The following is a 19,331-nucleotide window of genomic DNA, read 5'->3' on the forward strand; positions in this document are numbered from 1 at the left end:
ATTTTAATTGAAAGGACAATTATTAAAACAACACAGGGTCTAATAACAGAATGGGCTTTCCTGTTGGTATTTGTTGTCATGTGGCCCGTCTGCTATATGACATCAGAATCAGACGTCCAATTTATGACATCAGTACTAGGATGTGCAATGACATCAATCATCTCCATATTTGGGCAAAGATTCAGCCTAATCCGTCAGACGGATGGACAGACGGACAGGCAGGAAGGCGCACACACACACACACACACACACACACACACACACACACACACACACACACACACGTGCGCGAGCGTGGCTTGGCCCCTACTGTAGACCACACCGTAAAAAAATAAGAATTTTTCAGTCTTGTATTGTTTGTCTTTTTATATAGTTTTTGAGGGGCGCTAGCCCCTCCTATGCACAGCTTTGTGTGTCTGTGTGCATGAGCACGGAATGTGCTCAGCTGATTGGCTGAGCACGGAATGTGATGTATGATGATGTATGATGATAAGAGTGCCCCTCACTTCACACAAGTGTGATTTCTTTACCCTATCCAGGACCAGGTGACCTTGCAGGGGCCAACACATATTAGAGAGAGAAAAATCCCACCGTGTGAACTTAAGTGAGGGGCGCTCTTATCATCGTACATCTCATTCCAGCCAATCACAATTTGTGTCCTCACCTTCGTCATCAATGTTTGTGTTTACACAAACACTCAAAATTGTCCATTCATTGTCAATGGCATTTTAATGTTTGTGTAGGACAAAGTTTGTGCACACACACACACCAAAAGCTGGACATAGGAGAGCCTAGCGCCCCTCAAAAATAACATTACAGACATATGAATTGAGCTGTGTGTTGGAACGCTTCAAATGATATCACTTGTGTGGAATCTTTTTCCAATATTGTCTTTATGTGTCTCTACCATGAACCACAATGTAATGATTAATTATTATTCTGCTCTCAATTCAATAGAATATGTGTATCCCTGACATCCTCTATCAATCTACACACCTACAGTATCATATAACTCTCTCATCCTGGCAGACCTAAACATTTACAAGCAGGTGAATCTGTGAGAAACATTGGCCATGCACAGATGGCAGGAAATTCCAGTGAAATGACAGTCGCTTGGTCCAAAACCACAAGTTACTGAGAGTGGAGTCAGTGGACCAGAACCACCAGGGCCAGAGACTATGGACTCCTCATGGGGTCCACAATTTGCCAACATCTTGAAACAGGAGCAGCTTTAAAATATGTCTGTTAAAAACTAATTTATGCCTGTTTGCATCCTGTGCGTTGTATATTTAAACCCTCGCTCCACTACATGATTCAAAATCAATTTTCTTAAGGGTGGGTTTACAGTTTTTGGAGGGGTCCAACAAAGGCTGAGGTAAGAGCAGCTTGTGACTCATCTTCTGGCAAGCTTGTGTATTTATCTAAACGGGCCCATACATCAGGCTGAACTGTATCAGATAGCAGGATATGGTACTCTCTGACAGACTGTGGGACACTCCTTTACTTGATGTCATCGGTGGACGGAATTTTACACATCAGATTACAGTAAAAAACATTAAAGCGCAATCAACCTTTTGAGGGTCATATTGTAAAACCATTAGGGATGAAAGATGAGGAAATGATGACAGACAAAACAATGATTTATCTCAAACTAATTTCATGAGTTTGCAATACTTCCTTGTCTCCATATCATTCAAATAAATAATTTGAAATATGTGTCCAGCCCTGACAAGTACCAGCTCTCTGTCCAAGAATAATCCAAACTCTATTGGAAGGTAATGACAAAAAATCACTGCAAAAGCCAGTGAAATTCACATAACTTATCCATCTGTACTTCCAAGCGACCCCCAGAGAGGCCAAGAAACATTCATCATTCATTTTTCATGCTAAACCCTTGAAATGTAAATGTGCTTTCCTCTGGGAGCAGATGAAACGAGAAGCGTTACGTACTGTATGTGTCCTCCACCTAGTCACTGAAGCCTCATCAATCTTGACAGAGCTCTTTAATGTAACTTCTCTACTTGTTATGTTTGTATGTTAGCATTAGGTGGATTCCAGTAAAAATATTTGAATTATTATTATTTTGCAACTTGTCTTTATTGAGTCAGATTTTCTCTGTGAGTGTGTGTTTCCCAACACCAACCACTTACTTACACTTCTGTTGCTACTGGATCATAAATGTAGATCTGTGTCAAGACACACTTTTTCAATCTGGCATAAAATATTTAATGCCTGATTTATACTGCGTGCCGTGTTATGCACCAAAAATAGGCAGTTTACAAGCTCACGTGCTTAATAGTATAAATCACCCCTCACAATCCAACAAGCACAGAATCAGACACTTAAGATCATGACAGCTGTACAGTGTACATGTACACATAATCTCTTTAGAGTGAAAACAAAATAATATGTATAAATAAATAGGAGTTATAGCTAAGGGATCTTAGCTCAAGAGCTGCTTAGAATGCCTATCACTCTCTTTCTCTCTCTCTCTCTCACACACACACACACACACACACACACACACACACACACACACACACACACACACACACACACACACACACACCAATTCCTTAAAATGAATTCAAGTGCTCCGAAAATAGCCTCCACAGGGAAAAGTTGAATTTACAATTTACATCATATGTTAAAATCATAGGCTGAAGACATAAGAGACAACCTTGTAATAGCCGGTCCTGTTATTATCCCACAAATTAGGCAGAGGGAGAATTCTGGAAGCTGAAATAATTATCCCAAGTTAACAGTTGTAATAAATACACCAAAATAATGTTGAAACAATTACCTACTCACAGTGAGTCCAATATCCAATTCTGTCACCCTTGGGAGTTGCAAAGGACTAACTGGCCAACAAAAATATGTTTTTGAATGTACTATTCATCTGACAGACCTAATCAGTTGATAGTAAACAGGGACTGCAACTGAGAAAGAAAACATAATCAATTAACAGATTGTCTCATCATCACTATAAATCCATAATGCTGCATCATCAATGCATCAATCTGGTGAGTATCAGATTTTTTTTTAAGGGTTGCATGTATTCGTTTATTATCACAAATTAGTCCCATGTGAGTTTTTAATTAATGACTTAATAAGTACATCCAAGATCTATAATGTTATTAAATTGTAATGAGGGAACACACTGTATTCCTCTCAGTATACATACATCTATGGCCAATAGGCCTAAGCACTTCAAGATAGTTATGAAGCTTTATAAACTCACACCTTCAGCAGAGCTCACAAGCTTGGATGGTGAGTGGAAACATTGACTATCCTCTATGAACAGTAGACTATCATCCTTGGGTTATTCTCCAAAAGCTCCATGTTAGTGATACTATGAGACTAATGACTAAACAAGCCTCCACGTCTGTTGGGCTTTCTGTAAGTCATATTTCCACCCCCTGCATAGCTGCTTCATTCCAACCACATTACATAAATCAGCCGAAAGCAGAGTGGGAAGGACGATTCTGATTATAGGGGAGGGATATCACGGTGCCCTATTTGGCGGTGCTATAGTTCAAATAGTGTATTTATTAGTCTTCAACATGTTGCACAATCATAACAACTTGTGTAATCCATGTATGTGATTATTGTGATATGTCCTGCGAAGATAAAAATAGATCCAAGAATACTAATATTTTCTTCAGGAAGTTGGCCACCTAATTGAGCATTTCTAATTAGATAGGCTATGACAGCCGGCAGGCAATTATGCATTCGTTCACTGTGCACCCACCACCCCAACCAAATACAACTTTGACGAAGGTGTTTTGGTTTAAAATTTAGGGAGCAATTGCAGTGCTAATAGTAATAGGGTGTTAATACACGCTGGCAAAATGACAATCGGCCTATAACTTCTCTGTTGCAAATTGTTGAGCAGTAACTTATATAGTCTAATTGTTGGGCAGACTAATTGGTAGGAAAGCAACCCCCAAAGGGTTTGCTTTTCACAATAAAGACACTAAACCTTTCACAAGCTAATACTACACACACAAAATGCAACACTATAGGAAGTTTCCCATTATCCTTACCGTAGCTGCGCTAATTCGCTCCGTGACGACGTCTGTTCGTTGCGCTGCTAGTCCATGCGTGCCGTTTCACACCAGCCCACATACTGGACTGGACAACTGTCTCTCACGTGATTCCAAGCGCTTGAAATTACATGCGCTTCTTTATTATACGTAACGCACTGTACACAGCAGCGCCCAGAACGAGGCTGCTCTCTGTTGTAACAGTGTAATGTATCCATGAACAAAGTACAGTCCATGGGAGGTAAGATTCTGGAGCAACTCTTGCCCGTTTACGCTGGGGGAAATCACTCATCACATTACACCCCCCCCAGCCCCCTCCCCGACCAACCTTCCATGACAAATGGACCTGGATTGCGCACTCGGGTCCGTGAGGGGTAGCTTAATGATAAACGCGTGACATACGGGTATTTACAAAATAATATATTTTTTTGGGTGGCCATTTGCCATTTGAAAGTCAACGTTTGTTGGCCAAGACACTGAAGCTATTTCCCCACTCTTGTTGAACTAATCCTATCATGTGATGATGGATGGTATTGGATGCATGTATACATACGTTTGTGTATATGGCTGTAATTTACAGCAAAAGTGACAGAAACACAAGCACATACAATCATTCAGAACCTTTAATCTGTAAATGTGTTTACAGTAAAATTGCAAATCAGAGATATAATTCTGATACCAAAGCTGATGCACAGGGTTGTAAACAAGCCTCCTGGGACAGTGTGGAAAACAAAACCAGATGTTCCGAAAACAATCCACAAAAGAAACATTCTCTTTTAAAATTGTAACTGTGGGGGTTTCATCTCATATGACACAAATACAGAAAACAGCTTCGTCACTGGCATCTCTGAATCATACCATCTCTTGCTCTTCAAGCACAGAACGAAATATTTAGAAATCTTGTGGGTACAATGTGTATTCAACAAAAGAGCGTAGTATGAAGCATGAAACCAACACCACATGTTCATGTTTCCAAAGGAAATACAAAGAGACCTTTACATCTAATCTGAATGTACCAAAAGTTTTTTTTTTTTTTTTTTTTTTAAGAAAAAAAAGAACGATGTCCAGGATATGACGTCTTGTAGCCGATAACGACACCCTTTTGAAAATGGGGCACTCGTACAAAAATCCTCTATGGGATAGCTCTTGGCTCTTAAGTTCTTCATAGATGAAGAGGCCGCAACTCTGGAGCACACATCTGTCACTGTTACTGAAGAGTTGCTCTCTCCTTACGAGTAGGACTGCGTGCCTCATTGTATAGTTCATGAAGAATGATAACAAAATGAGGCACTTTCATGTGATTCTGCTTGTCACTTTGCTCCTTTTGAAGAGGAATCAGGCTCGAAAGCCTAGGTGCACAGGTGTTACTCTTTAAACTCCAGAAACTGTTGCAATCTCTTCCGGTGCTCCACTGACATCTGTATCGCACTGAGGATATAAAATAACTGGTTAGTATGATGGGAATGGGGGAAATCCTTAGAAATCATTTCATTATACTGGAGACATTTTATGGACGTACATTAAGTGTTCCCCAAAGGTGGTTGTTATCCTGTAGATGGCGGTCTTGAGGGTGGCTCTAAGAGCGAAGCGTAGCGTTTTGTAAGTAGGGTCTCCCATGCTGTAGAATGACCTCACAGGCTTGCTGGAAGCATGCGGCAGCTTGAAGTGCCTGTCCACTGCCTAAAGACAAGGAATGGGAGAGTTTCATCAATGTCCGTCAAATTCCGTTAAATTGAAATTCATGTACTTTAGTGAACATCCTTACGAACTGCACTGGATCTGCAAGAACTTTTTCCTTGTGGGTCAGTGTGAAACTAAAATCCCCCCATAATTTGCTACACTGATTACTCAACATGTTGATTGACATCTCTTGGCAAACTTGAAGGGTCTACACTTGGTTGTCAAGGTGACAAATAGTTCAGTTTATATGCTACACTAAAGTGTGATTCATACTGTCCAGAGTACAGCAATACACTAAAGTATGATTTCATACTGTCAAGAGTACGGCAAGGATGGTGAAATCTAATCGTAGCTAAATAGATTTTCCAATTTCCATTGCCACCTCCGCAAAGATTGTGTAACGATTTACTGTCATTGAACACCAACACAACACACACCCCACTCTTCAACGAGTTATTTGTCCAGATGTCATAAACTAAACCCTTTTCTCCCATTTGTGCCCTACGCATAGTGTCCAAAAGTAACAGCCAAATTACCTCCTGAAGGACCAGCATGCTGCTGAGAATGCTGGGTAGCGTAGTCTGTACAACCCCAAACTGGTCTTCGGAGAAGGAGGCTGCTACTAGGTGAGACAGCCCTAGAAGATATGAGTAAATATGAGAGCTCACGTCAAGTTATACATTTTTTCATCAAGTCAATTTATGCTTTCCATTTACACGCAGTGGTTTTGTAAAAAGAACAGCTCAACAACTACTACTGTGCATTAGATAAAGTAAATAATACTGACTTGATATTTAATTCATTTTACCTTCCAGTGCCCAGATGTGAGCTTGGCTGTCAGCAAAGAGAGCTTGACTGGAAGCTTCTGGGAGCTGTGGTGGAAGATGACCATTATTTTGTCAACAGTCATTCTACTGTTGTATGCGAAGAAACCAGGTTAGCTGGCAGTGATCTACGGATTAGTTGAATGCAGACTTTGACTAGGATTGATTGAAGGTGGTAGTTGGATGGAAGGACAGGCAGTCTTGGAGAAATGTATACTTAACACCTTGAGGGCCCGGGCCTATTTAATCCATTAATAAAATGTGTCCATCGTCAGCAAGCGCCTCTAGGCTTGCTGACAATGGATAGCACTAATTTCACAGAGATGATCAATCTCTGTCTCGGGCACATGACCGTGCACTTGAACACTATACATCATGCACTTGACTAGAATCAGATTAACACTTTTTTGCCAAGTGCCAAGCACTTGGCAAAACCGGAAGGTTTTACTACCTTGCGATAATAAGTCTAATAAGTTAGAAACGTTAATATTCCAAACGAGATGAAGTCCCAAATTAGGACAGAACATCGCCGCTCTGAGCAAAACCACAGACAGCGCCATAAATTCAGAGATAATAGCAAGATTTGTGGGCCCGGAAGTGAATGTCGTGCGCAGCAAAACAGCTCCGGGACGGACGAGCAAGGCATTGCCTAGTAGCAACGGCCACTGTCAAAAATAGATTTTAGCTATTTTTATATCAATAAAAATGACCTAAAGACACGTCCTGGGAATAATAAGTGTTAAGAGGATGGATAAAGGATGCACAAAAGCTCTAGGGAGGTCATCACAGATGACATCACCAGTTTAGTTTCGGAGGAGTAAGAGACAGGGTTTACCATATCAGTGGTCTGGTACAACGACCAAATATAAAAAATAAATCAGAATTTGATAACCCGAGGACACCTTTGGGCAGAGGTGGGCAACAAAGTATTTTCGTTCGACCGGTTTCCCATATCTCAATGGATTATTGAGTGATCGCACAGCAGTTAAACTAATATGAACCCCAATGAATCCCACGAGGGCAGCGGTGCAATATGCAGCGGTGCACTGCATATTGGCATACAATTTGGCATACAAATGGTCAGCAGCACATCAACAACAGACAACAAAATGTACTTGTCTCTTCTGTAACAAGGTGAAGAAGGAAACTTGTTACAGAAGAAAGACTTTTGGATAAACCACAAATAAATTTGACAGGACTTTTGCAGCCAACTGCAAAAGGTGAAGGATTTGAAATCCCAACTACCAACACAGCTGTGTTTTCAGAATGCCATTTGGTAAAATGAATAAGACCACTGCACTGCGGCCTCCGAGTCCTATTGTGTGTCATCCTTATGCCAAACAAATGAAATCATTTCAGGATGGTGAGATATTCAAGGCGCTTATGTAACACGGATTACATTATATTTGAAAGAATAGTAGTGCAATATATTTTTTCTGTGGTATCATATTGTCAAACAAACAAGTGAAAAAATGTCTTTCATAAATATTGTTTTAAAATTTAAGTCAGTCACAATTTCTCTTAGTTTTAATTCCTCTAACTTTATTGACTTATCATTTTTACATTTTATTATAGACGTATTGACTCATTCTATGCTTGTATTATTCAAATGAGCAGCCTATAATAGTGTTTTTCACTCGCTGGCACTGGATGATCTCACAGGCTTTGGAAAACGGCCAAGTGATCTTGTGCCCGAAAAGGTTGCCCACTCCTGCCATTGGGTCCTATCGTAGTCAAATAACTGCCAAGTGTTACATGACTCTTCTTAACTGGAACTCTTAAAGGAATTAGCAGGGTTGATTGTCATGGCAAGATGGGTGGAAAACCAGTTTAATTAGTAATGCCTGTAGGTGCAGGTTTGAAAAATGGGATTAGATTAGTGATGCCTACAATAATGGGGGGGGGGGGGGTTGGGGGGCAGCATGAGTCCTTCACATCATTTACCAGTCTAAGAGAGAGAGACAGCATGCGCATTCCACACAACCTTACCTTGTTAAACAAATACATTATCAGCACCCGCCTTTCCAAGAAATGTTTAACCTGAATGAGACAATTAAATGTAGAAAGATACTATTACATTTCTTTATAGCTTGTCAGAAACACAGGACAAAGAGTGTCATGTAACAGGTATAGTGCTTAGGAACATCATCTACCTCTACCATGTGATTTTGAATAGTGTTCATGGTGAAATACCTGTTCTTGTCTGTTCTGGAGGAACTGAGCCAGGAGGCTGGGTTTGGAGACTGCTGGTTTTGGGCTGGGTGCAGGGGATGGGGTTGATGGGGGACTGCCATTAGACTGTGAATCCACTGAGAGTGAGAGAGTCAAGAGAGTGAGCATGTGCTCAACTTTTCATGATAGATGAAATTGATTAAGCTGATAGACTGTTGCAGCCGTATTGGACTTCATGCCATGGACCATTTATGCTGTTGTACAAACATCATACGACGTCTTTTTTTTGTCTGAATTGAGTGTGTAATATGTTAAAAGTCATCTGTAGATATCACAAGGATCCTAGAAATAATTATGTATTCGTTTTGTTTCTCTAATCTCTATAAATGTATCTGCATGATTGTAGAATCCGTAGGCAAGGGAAAAAGTTTTTGGGTGTTCGGGTTTACATTTGTAGTCCGAGTAGTGCTGACCAATTACGATTGAGAAGCAGATGTGAGGTTAGCATCCAGGTAAACTAAACTTAGAGAGCACAAAAACGGTGGATGGAATGTATTTCCCGAAAAACAGTCTCTATATCGTTTTACAAACTTTTAACTGGGTGTAAACTGGCTACTTGTGAAACAATCTGATCCTACATGTCATCTCTCAACTCCATTCTCATTCTTTGCATCTCAAGTTTCTAATCGGATTGTAAACAATGTCCGTCACAGGATAGAGGAAGACCTGGCATGGCTACAACAGAAGCCCAGAAACATTGTCCCTTGCCCCGAGAGGCTAAATCGTTGTCAGATGATAGTCGATGGATTGTGTTTCTCCAGAAGCCCTTGAACATAGGATGGAAGACAGTCAATGATGTTAACTAAATAATGATTGTGTTTATATAGTAAGCTTACATCTCATATCACACACCGCATGCACACGACACCTGCACTTATAATTAAATCAACCCACCAGATAGATTATTTTTATAATGTATAATGGGAATCAGTTAATTTGATTATCTTAATTACCTGTTGTAGCCTTACAGGACATTTCTGTATTTAATAAGTGGAAACTACTAGTATCAGTAGAGTAGTACAGTCGCAAAATGCAGGATCATACATACGGTAGAAATAAGACTATATATTGCAATCTATATACATACATCTCACCTGTGGAAGTGGACCAGAGTTTGGGGACCCTCCTCATAATGTGTGGGCTCTGCACGGAGCAGGGTTCCAGTGGTCCGGCGAGGCGCCGCAGACCTGGGGAGGTCAAAGGGCTGTCCACGTTTGGCGTGAACGGAGAGGTCAGAGCCGGGCTGGATTTAACCATGGAGCGCATGTAGACTGAGGCAGGGATCCAGGCCCTGTTCATGGGAGTGATCACCTCCTCTGTACCAGAACTTACTAATAAAAAAATACAAATACACAATTAAATAGATCAGGGTTTCCATTTGCCAATTCTATACTCGGCCTAGACAACAATTTCCTCAATCATCTTTATGTGGTTACTTATTCACAATAATGTTATTTCACCGTTATTTGTTTATGTTTTGTTTGACCACAATACTAGTTATGTCATTTAACATGTGGATTAGAGTTAAGACAGATGCTGATTGGTTTGATGTTTTATTGTTTACCTGGCATCCTAGTTTCTTTGAAGCCATTCAATTGCTTTCTTTGTCCTCTACTTATGTGACCATTTAATTCATGCATTTTACTCTGATCATCATCTGTAAATTACTCTGGAAGTGTCTATCTGCTAAATGCCTAATTATATAAAAGTGTCCTACTTCAATGTTCTTTGCCACATTCTTTGCTGGGGCACCCGATTAACTAACTCATCCTCACATTCAACAGATGCGCCATGGATGCCGTTATGCAAGCACAGCATTGCCATAAATGGGAAAAGTCCATTCTATACATATTTGTCTATGGCTGTCAATGAAGCCATATTTCTGTTAAATAAAATAAATCTTCTCAACAAAATACCCTATGTGAATGTGTATTGTTGAGTATTATATACCGGAGCTGTTCGACTTGTCACTGCCAGTAGACTGGGTCTTAACCCTGCCATTTGTGGCTACAGTGTCATGATGGGCAACAAGCCTCTGAGTCAGGTCAGCTAGCAGAGACAGACACTCCTTACTGACTGCATTCCAGTTATGAGGATGGCCACCTAGGAAAGACAAGACTAACATTATTCTCACCTTTGGGAACGGAAAATACATTTCTACTTCAGTCATAGTGCAAAATGTATGTCAGAATCGTTGTCACAGTATGACACGCACTAAAGAGCATTTACAATTAAACCAGATGTAGGCCTATGCATTTGTTGTTCAATCCCACGAGGGCTGAACACTAAAGATTAATGTTAACAGTAGTTGAGCATGGACATCTGCTCTGTGTTAAGCGGCAAAGTTGCAACAAACCTGGCTGACTAAGACTGAAGACCTCAAGACGTCGTGAAGGACAGTGCTGGGACAGTAATGCCAAGTCCTGCAGTGCTAAAAACTGACATAGAAGGGGAGACCTGTAATAATCTGCATTTCAAAGCTTTGTCAGCTAACACAAGATAGATAGACAACTGATAATGGTATTGCCATTTTAAATGTGTCGATTTACCTTCAAAATAAATGGCTGCTTGCCAGTGAGAACTTTCGCAAGACAATGATTATCATCCTCAGTAAAAGATGATTGCACCGGAAAACTCAACACCTGCAAAATAATTATACAATATTTTAAGCATTTAGGTAACCAATATGTAACCTGTGAAGGCCATTCTATAAACACAAATGACATTCACATGTAGACTCTGTCTGGGCAGTTACAATACTGCCCCCTGGTGTTGCAAAACAAAACAGTAGTCAAACATTTGTGTACCTCGGTGACAAAGATTCTGAAGAGCAGCACAGTGATGTACCACTGCAGCAGGAGGAAGGTACCGCAGATCCATAGGTGGTAGAGCAGAGAGATGTCCAGCAGCCCAGCTATGGTGTCAAGAGGATGGAGGGAGCTACAAACACCAAGTTAAACAAATGTCATCAATATGTCTGTACCTCTTTTGATTGACCTATTCAACCCCAAATGTAATCATCTCTTCAGCGTAGCCTAACGAACATTCCCTCCACGGTTCATAAAAATTGACCAACTGTTCTCAACGTAGTTATTTCGCCAACATAAATTAACACACACAACCACAAACAAAAAGGGCCGCTTACAATACCCTGCCACTCTGGTAGGTATGCAGTGATTATAATGTCATCAGTTATATAAATAATTCATACTAACCTGTCTAAGTGAAGATTCAGTGTTTTACAAATCCATGTTCTTGGAACATATCCTGTGAGTAAGGGAGACATCAAACTTAACAAATAAATCATGCACACACTGACAAACATGGGATCTCACATTGTGAATATTGTGAATAGTACAACAAACAATTACCTAGGAAGTAATATAGAGCAAGGTAGTTCCTGACAAAATAAAAGCTCTGGATGGCACTGCATTTCACCACCAAAGGCAACGTTCCCTTGAAGCGAAGGAACTTGTATTGCTAAAAAGGAAATAGGAGATAGCATTGACATTGATTTATTTTCAAAGCTTCAAGATAAAAAGTTAAGTTAAAATCTGTAAAGTTAATTTTACAAGCCAAGGAAATAATAGGTTTTTTATATTGAAATGTAAATTAATATGAACAGAATACCGTTTGCTGGTGTTTTGCATCATTGAGTGTGATATGACATACCTGAACAGTGTGAAAGGCCACATAGTTCATGTTGTGGATCACTCCCAGTAGGCTGTGGCTGAGGCCACTAAAGGCTCCTGCTAACAGCAGTACAAGGAGGTGCTCATTCAGATACAGCTGAGGGCTACCGCCACTGTATTAAAAGAAAAGGTGCCACTGTTAAAACTACTGATAGACGTTGAGTTACCAAAAAGGCAGAAACATATTTGTGAAACTGAAAACCATCCGAGTACATCTTGTACTGCTTACCCATCACATTGTGTGCATGGGTAGCCAAGTGTCCGATATCTGCCTCCAATGGCTACAGAACAACACCAGGCCACTATCATTCCCATGACGCAATGCAACAGGGAATGGATGATCTGGCGAGGGTGGAGTAGCTGACCCAACAGCTCAATTTTTGAACAGGCAATAGATGGGACGACTATGAGGAGACAAAAATGGCACAGTTATTGGTGCTGCTCGATTATGTTAAGATCGCTTATTTTAACACATTTAACATAACGCAAGTCCATCTTCCATTCACCTTCATGTACAGCTTGGAAATTAAAACATGATCAAAGGAAGACATCATAAAAATAAGAAAGGAAGAAGGAAAAAAGCTATATGGTTGTCAGATAGTTGTATTAAATGGGTCAAGGTCAGCACACCAACCCAAGGGTGTGAGTGTAGTGCATGTGTAATAAATAAAGGACTGTGTAATCAATTTTGCACAATATTTGTAGTTCCTAGTCAGACTCCTTGAAACCAAAGTTTTTTCCAAAACAGTTCAATTGGTTTTACCTTTCTTGTTGACCAAAGGCTCTCTTTCAATTAGCTTAGCTCATGCTGAAAACATGCCAAAGCCTAGTGTCACAGTAGCCAGACAAATTACAATTAGATAACAATCTAACCACACTGGAATTGATGACAAACCGAGATCACACGGTTCATTAGGGCCTACTGTGCCATCTGCACTCACCCGATTCAACCTGAGTTACTAAGCAATTCTGAAGATCATGTGGGTTTTTTCGGGCAGTTTTGAGGGTGATCCTAATCTGATCTCCCGACAGTCAGGACAAGTCAACTTGGTGTGTTCCTGCCTTAACCGATGGTGACTTTGACTTTGACTCACCTGTGTAATATTCCAGATTCAAGAACCCAATGACCAGGATCACTGCGAACAACAGGATGAAGGAAAAGATAGCGCTAGCACTTGTTAAGATGTCCAGGCAATCTAAAAAAAGAAAAGGGGGGAAGAAAATCACAATAAGTGATGAACTTGTACAGTACATGATTTTACACTGTAGGTTGGTATCCCAGAGATTTGGGGATTTTTCTTTATCAAATGGGGGTCTGTGGTCGAACGGTTTGCGGAGCGGTCTTGATATCGGAAGGTCGCTATAGTTCGTATCCCCGGGCCGGCACGTTAAAATTACCACCGCTGAAGTGCCCTTGAGCAAGGCATTGAACCCCTACCATGAAATGTTCTATGAGCAGGGCCTGGCTGTAAACAAGTTATTGAGCTTAGTCCAGTTACCCGGGGTAAACATGGTAACTTTACTTTGGACCTGGGGGCCCTTCAAATAAAAAAGCTCTGAGAGTTAAATATCTTGTAACATGCGAACATGCTCAAGTACTCAGTACTCGGAACCGGCCCTGATACTCTGACCTGAGGGACAACTCTAGCACTTTCTGCTGATAACTAAGCTTATACATTCTTTCTTGTTCTGCAGACAGGATGATATAGGGTGTCTTTATTGTGATGTTACTCTTCTTATGAATGTATATCTTACTGTATTTCGAATGCCCAGCTTTAAACGGCTGTGCTGTCACTGGCGTCAGAATTTCCCCTGTGGGATCAATAAAGATCTACCGGTATCTACAGTATATGAGAACACTCAACAGCGTGCGCAAGAGTTCAGCTCAAAAAATGGGGACAAATGTTCTTTTTTTGGGGTTACCATCTAACCATTGTGTGCACTCTAAAAGACAAAGAGCCAGCTGACCTGATATCCACTGAATGGGGTGGAGCAGACTCAACCTGCTGATCACTATGAACAGAGCTGTGGTTGGAGGCATCAACGAGACAGCCCAGGCGATGCTGGCCGCAGCTCTCCAGGAGATCACCTAAATAAAACCGTCAAACATAAAACTCTCCAGCAGCAGATCATCATCATTCTAAACAAAACATTCAATAATCAAACTAGCTGATCAACATCAATTATGCGATGGCTCGATGCCATGACTGTGATGATGTCATGATATTTTAGAAATACACTCAGCCATCCACAAAAATGTAAAACCTGATGTCTTCCTGAGGGATACAGAGTGGGTACCTAAACATTGCGGGTAGTGGGCACCTTTGACTATTTTTCCCCAAAACGTAAAATGAAAAGACTTTGAAAATTGTCTGAAGCATAACATGCTTGAACATTTGACATTTAAGGCCCAACATTTTTTTTTAATATCACAAATAAATTGCTGGCTAGTCTAGCTCTGGTCCATAGCCAAATAGCCAAGTTGCAACATAGGCTATATGTCCGTGTCTGACGCAATTAAAGCGATCAAGACAGTCATTATGGGCATAAACAAGAAGTTGAAGGGTCCAGTGTTTATGTCTGAAAGTGGCTATAGTTTCATGAAGCATATACTTTAAATTACTTCAGAACCTTTACCAAATTCATTATTATAAGAAAAACATTATATATATATATATATAATCTTTTACATTTTGGAAAAAATAAGTCAGCACTGAGCTCACACACTGAGCTCAGCTGCTTGTATTAGGTGCATAAAATAAGAGCAGCTAGCTAACGATAGCGCGGTGGCTAATGAGAGTTCTGGGCTCCATACTTTTGGTTGTTATAACTTATAATACTTACGTTACGTAACCAGCCACTCTGCTCTGGTGCCATGTTGATGAGGTAGATGGAGAGCCAATAATGAACCATAAAAACAGTGTTGGCTCTCCGCTTTCAAAGTTACACACCGGTCATGTTGGACTGCTTGTTGCCCATATCGCGCGCCACATGCATTCGAAGGACCTCTAGTCCTCTACAGCCTGCCCCGCTCACTGCCTGTTGGCAACATATGCCAGGGTGAGGAAGCTTGACTCGCTTCCACTCTAGTCCAAGACCTGCCCTCAGTGCCCTGCAGCCAGACGCTTCTCCTCTAGTACGAAGTATTGGGTATAAATAAATATACAAATGCCTATAAATCAGGCACGTTACTAGCCATGACATGTCATGATTATGACAGTCATGTTTCAGGGCTAGCACGTTACCATGTGGATTTTAAATTACATTATTTGGATCATAAATACGCCATAGAACACAAAGTTGAACTCGTCCTAAACTACATAAAATGGCTCAACCTCAAAGTGAAATAACTTTATTTACAGAGACGCTTCAGGTACACAAAAAATACATTTCATTTGCGGTATCGCACAAACAATACTAAAACCAGAGCATGGTCTATTCTCAGCCCTTGTTGCCTCAAACATATGACCTTAAAGACCTAAACCATGAATACCTTAATCCTAGTCGATGACAAAGAAAGTAAGCTATTTCTCCTGGTCAAATTTCACTCTCCAAACTCACATGTCGCGTTGTGAGCTTGTTGAGCTGCTATGCTCACTATATTTGGCCTACTTAAAATGTACAATATTTGTCTTTGAAATGTATGGAGTGAAAGTAATAAATAAATAAAGTACAGATGCTCTATAGGCTAGTACTCAAGTAAATGTACTTTGTTTAAATCCACTACTGCACTGGGGACAGGCTGATGATGGAGGTCTGATGACAAAGCAAGGCACCTTTCATACGAGGCAATTCAAAGTGCTTTACAGAATACAGAGTGCAACAGTGCACTTTAAAAAATTAAGAATATAATAGATACAATTACAATAAGATAAAGGAGCATATAAATTAGAACAAATACTCCCACCTTTGATAAAATAAAAACAAATAAAAGTAACACTTAACACAGACCATTTAAAGCCCAGGCAATACCTATCTATTATTAGACATCATTAGGATAAGCAATGTTAAATAAATATTTTAGGATTTCCTAACCTGAGAACAATTAGGCCCCATTTACACTGGCAGCCTGAATCAGATCTGAGCCACATCCAGATTGGAATCTGATTTGTTTAAATGAGTGTGTGACCTGTTAGAGTCAGACTAATTTAAATCAATCAGATTTCAATCTTGATGTGGCACAGATCTGATTCAGACTATATTTGTCTGCCAGTAGGCCAGCCCCAGATGACCTGGTTCTTGGGGGTTAATATGGTTTCAGCATGTCTGAGATATAGCTGGGCCTAGGATCCTACAGCAGCAAATAATGGCAATCTGAGAATCATTCAGTCATTTAATTTGTACATCAGATTTCTCAATAAAGCCTGTTCTGCGTAACAAAACATTCAGCTTGCACTACATCGCCTAGGTAGGCCTATATTTTTGAGGGGCGCTAGCCCCTCCTATATGCAGCTTTAATGTTTGTCTTTCACCGATGCTTCTTTATGAAAACGCCAAGACTTTGTTTTGAGGACTAAAACAAACATAAGCACCCGTTGCTTAAACAAACATTATGTTGTAATTGATGTTGTAAGATATGATAAGAGCGCCCCTCACTTCACACGGGTGTGATTTAAAAAAAAATGTATCCACATACAGTCATTAGGCAACCTGAAGCTCACAAAAGGAGCATTCATTTATTTTTTTCTTCTTCATTTATGCATTTGTTTATTTGATAGAGACAGTCAGAAAATCAGTATAAAAATATAAGATGTAAACATGCCGGAGTTTAGCAAGAATGCTAATTTACATCCATAGCCACGTAATAAAAACTGTGTCAATATACAAATACAAATATACAAGTAGAAAAAATACATTATGGTCAAGTGAATTCACTTCATGTGTTATGAATGGTAAAATAATTACAAAATTTAACAAAAACAATGTAAAAACGTGGCCTACAATAAAACAACTACAGTATGTTCAAATTATCGCTCCTCGTTTTCAGAGTCTCAATGTTGCATCATTTATATCCATCTCGGCCTGACTGTGTTTTTGTGGTTCTTTTTCAAAGAGGCTGTAAGAAAAATATAAATCAGGCTGTCAAGGACTATCAGTCAATGTGCCATTCATTGTCAGTTATGAAATCCTTTAGTCTCATCATGTACAAAAGCTTTCTTGTCATGATGATGATTATTGCCATTTGTGAAACTGTGTTTATCCAACGTGGACCGTTTCTCACTATCTCGACGGAACGGCTTGGTCTCAAATGCATTGACTGGCAGCTTTTGGGATGAACTGATAGACATCTCTGTTTGGATTGCCTTATGGACCAATGGCTTCTGTCCAGGTCTCTGGGAAATTGCAGGAAGAGAAAGTTGCTCTCTTTGACCCTTCTTGTCCTCCCACAATTTCAGCAAACGACGCTGATTATTTGTCATATCCTTCAGGTTCTGCTGCAGTGATACGACCTGGTCCTCCAGAAGAGTTTTAGAGGTGACTGTATTTGCCAACTCTGATGTCAAATCATCAATAGTCAAGCTCAGTTTTCCAGCCTTTTCAACCAAGGAAGCACACTGACGCTCTTTCTCATGCAGGTCATTGATTATGTCCTTTGTGGTTTTTCCATTGAATTTGGGATTGGCCTCAAGTCCAATCTCAGAACGAAGGGTTTTCACTTGTTTCCTCAGCTCCTTGTTGTCTGTTGTTAGAGTCTTAAATTTCTGTTTTAGTGCCTCGGTGGAGCGGAACCTTGATTCGTATGCTCTCAGTTTTTCTCTGAAAACACTCTCTCTGTGTACGGCATCGTCCCTTTCCTTTCTGCATTTTTCCAACAGTCTTAATGTCTCGAATTTGGACACTTTGTCTTTGCCATTTGATGTGGCCATCTTGAATTCAAGTCTCACCGTGACAAAGTAATCAAAAGTGCATTATTACAAAATATCATCCAATGGAAATGACAAATCATTACTACTTACAAATGACTGAAAATAATTCCCATTTGGGACACCATCCACTCATAAATCCACTTAAAAAAGAAGAGCGGCAGTCTGCATGCACATGTCTGAGGCAGGTGACATTCTGCTACTAGTGTTATCTGTTTGAGAGCCAACTCCAGTGTAACTCAAAGCTAGGGCTAGAATGACCATTAATTAGGCCACCGCCACCCCTTGACACAGTTTCAAGTAACATCTTTTCTGTTTTGTTAATTAAAACCCTTTTTGTCAGAAACTACAGTATTACAAACACACTTGATTTGGGATATTTGTGTTCTGACCACAAGATGAGAAAACAGCCCACAGTACTAGAGCAGGCTATTCATATAATTTTCCACTGCAGTCAAGCCATGCAAAACAATGATACTGTAGTGTAGAGTTTATCTGTAGCTGCAGACCACACATCTTTTCAGAATGATGCACTGGAAAACCTGCAGCAGTAGCCAAAAGCACACAGAGTAAGGGCTTGATCTTAGGATGCTGCAATTACTTGTGCCCCTATTGGTTACAATCGCATCCTTAAATATTTAATATTCAAATTGTACAGATGTACTAGCTTGACATTGACATTGTCTGCAGCAGTCATAGATACACTTTCCCCAGACCTCCTGGACTGACTGGTATGGAAAGTCTGGAATGTCATTGTAATGACTACAACTATATAATTAACAATAGATTCTACCTTCCAACACATTATATCACATTGAGTTAAAACATTGAAGATGACCCAAGATAATTAATTACAACTATAATCCTTTACACTATAGACCACATTTCTGGTCTGCAAATCTGTAATTGTACACTTGTCCCACCAATGAAACATCTTTTTGTTTGTGTGCAAAGCTTCCTCGGTTTTTTTAAACATATCTGTCGGGAAGGAAC

General features: G+C 40.1%; 3 protein-coding genes across 5 annotated transcripts in view; all 3 read right to left on the minus strand.

Moving 5' to 3' along the window:
- Positions 1-4,303, minus strand: part of glis1a (GLIS family zinc finger 1a) — a 29,989-nt gene extending 25,686 nt beyond the window's left edge. The window contains exon 1 of one of the 3 annotated variants that reach the window (XM_080779243.1): positions 4,047-4,303. The gene's annotated coding sequence lies outside the window, so the exon portion shown is untranslated. Of the gene's footprint in view, positions 1-2,803; positions 2,905-3,243; positions 3,362-4,046 lie in introns of those variants that run through there. The other 2 variants (XM_080779245.1, XM_080779244.1) reach the window with 2 other exon arrangements.
- A 348-nt stretch (positions 4,304-4,651) lies between these two features.
- Positions 4,652-15,454, minus strand: ndc1 (NDC1 transmembrane nucleoporin). Its single transcript, XM_080778826.1, has 18 exons — positions 15,319-15,454; positions 14,443-14,563; positions 13,569-13,670; positions 12,704-12,878; positions 12,455-12,587; positions 12,154-12,262; positions 11,998-12,049; positions 11,590-11,722; positions 11,332-11,424; positions 11,139-11,220; positions 10,733-10,885; positions 9,877-10,113; positions 8,744-8,859; positions 8,540-8,590; positions 6,535-6,598; positions 6,263-6,363; positions 5,566-5,726; positions 4,652-5,474 (listed from the first exon to the last, which is right to left on the minus strand). Exons 1-18 carry the CDS (start codon positions 15,385-15,387, stop codon positions 5,411-5,413), a joined length of 2,016 nt encoding a protein of 671 aa, XP_080634952.1. The 5' UTR covers positions 15,388-15,454; the 3' UTR covers positions 4,652-5,410.
- Positions 15,455-17,588: 2,134 nt separating this feature from the next.
- LOC308326147 (uncharacterized protein) lies at positions 17,589-18,341 on the minus strand (the record flags this gene model as incomplete). The annotated part of the gene is made up of 1 exon (XM_080778954.1): positions 17,589-18,341. The coding sequence occupies one exon, from the start codon at positions 18,339-18,341 to the stop codon at positions 17,589-17,591; it is 753 nt and encodes a 250-aa protein (XP_080635080.1).
- Positions 18,342-19,331: the final 990 nt, after the last annotated feature.

Source organism: Protomyctophum bolini (genome assembly GCF_963924005.1).
Source record: "Protomyctophum bolini genome assembly, chromosome: 12".
Taxonomy (NCBI): domain Eukaryota; kingdom Metazoa; phylum Chordata; class Actinopteri; order Myctophiformes; family Myctophidae; genus Protomyctophum; species Protomyctophum bolini.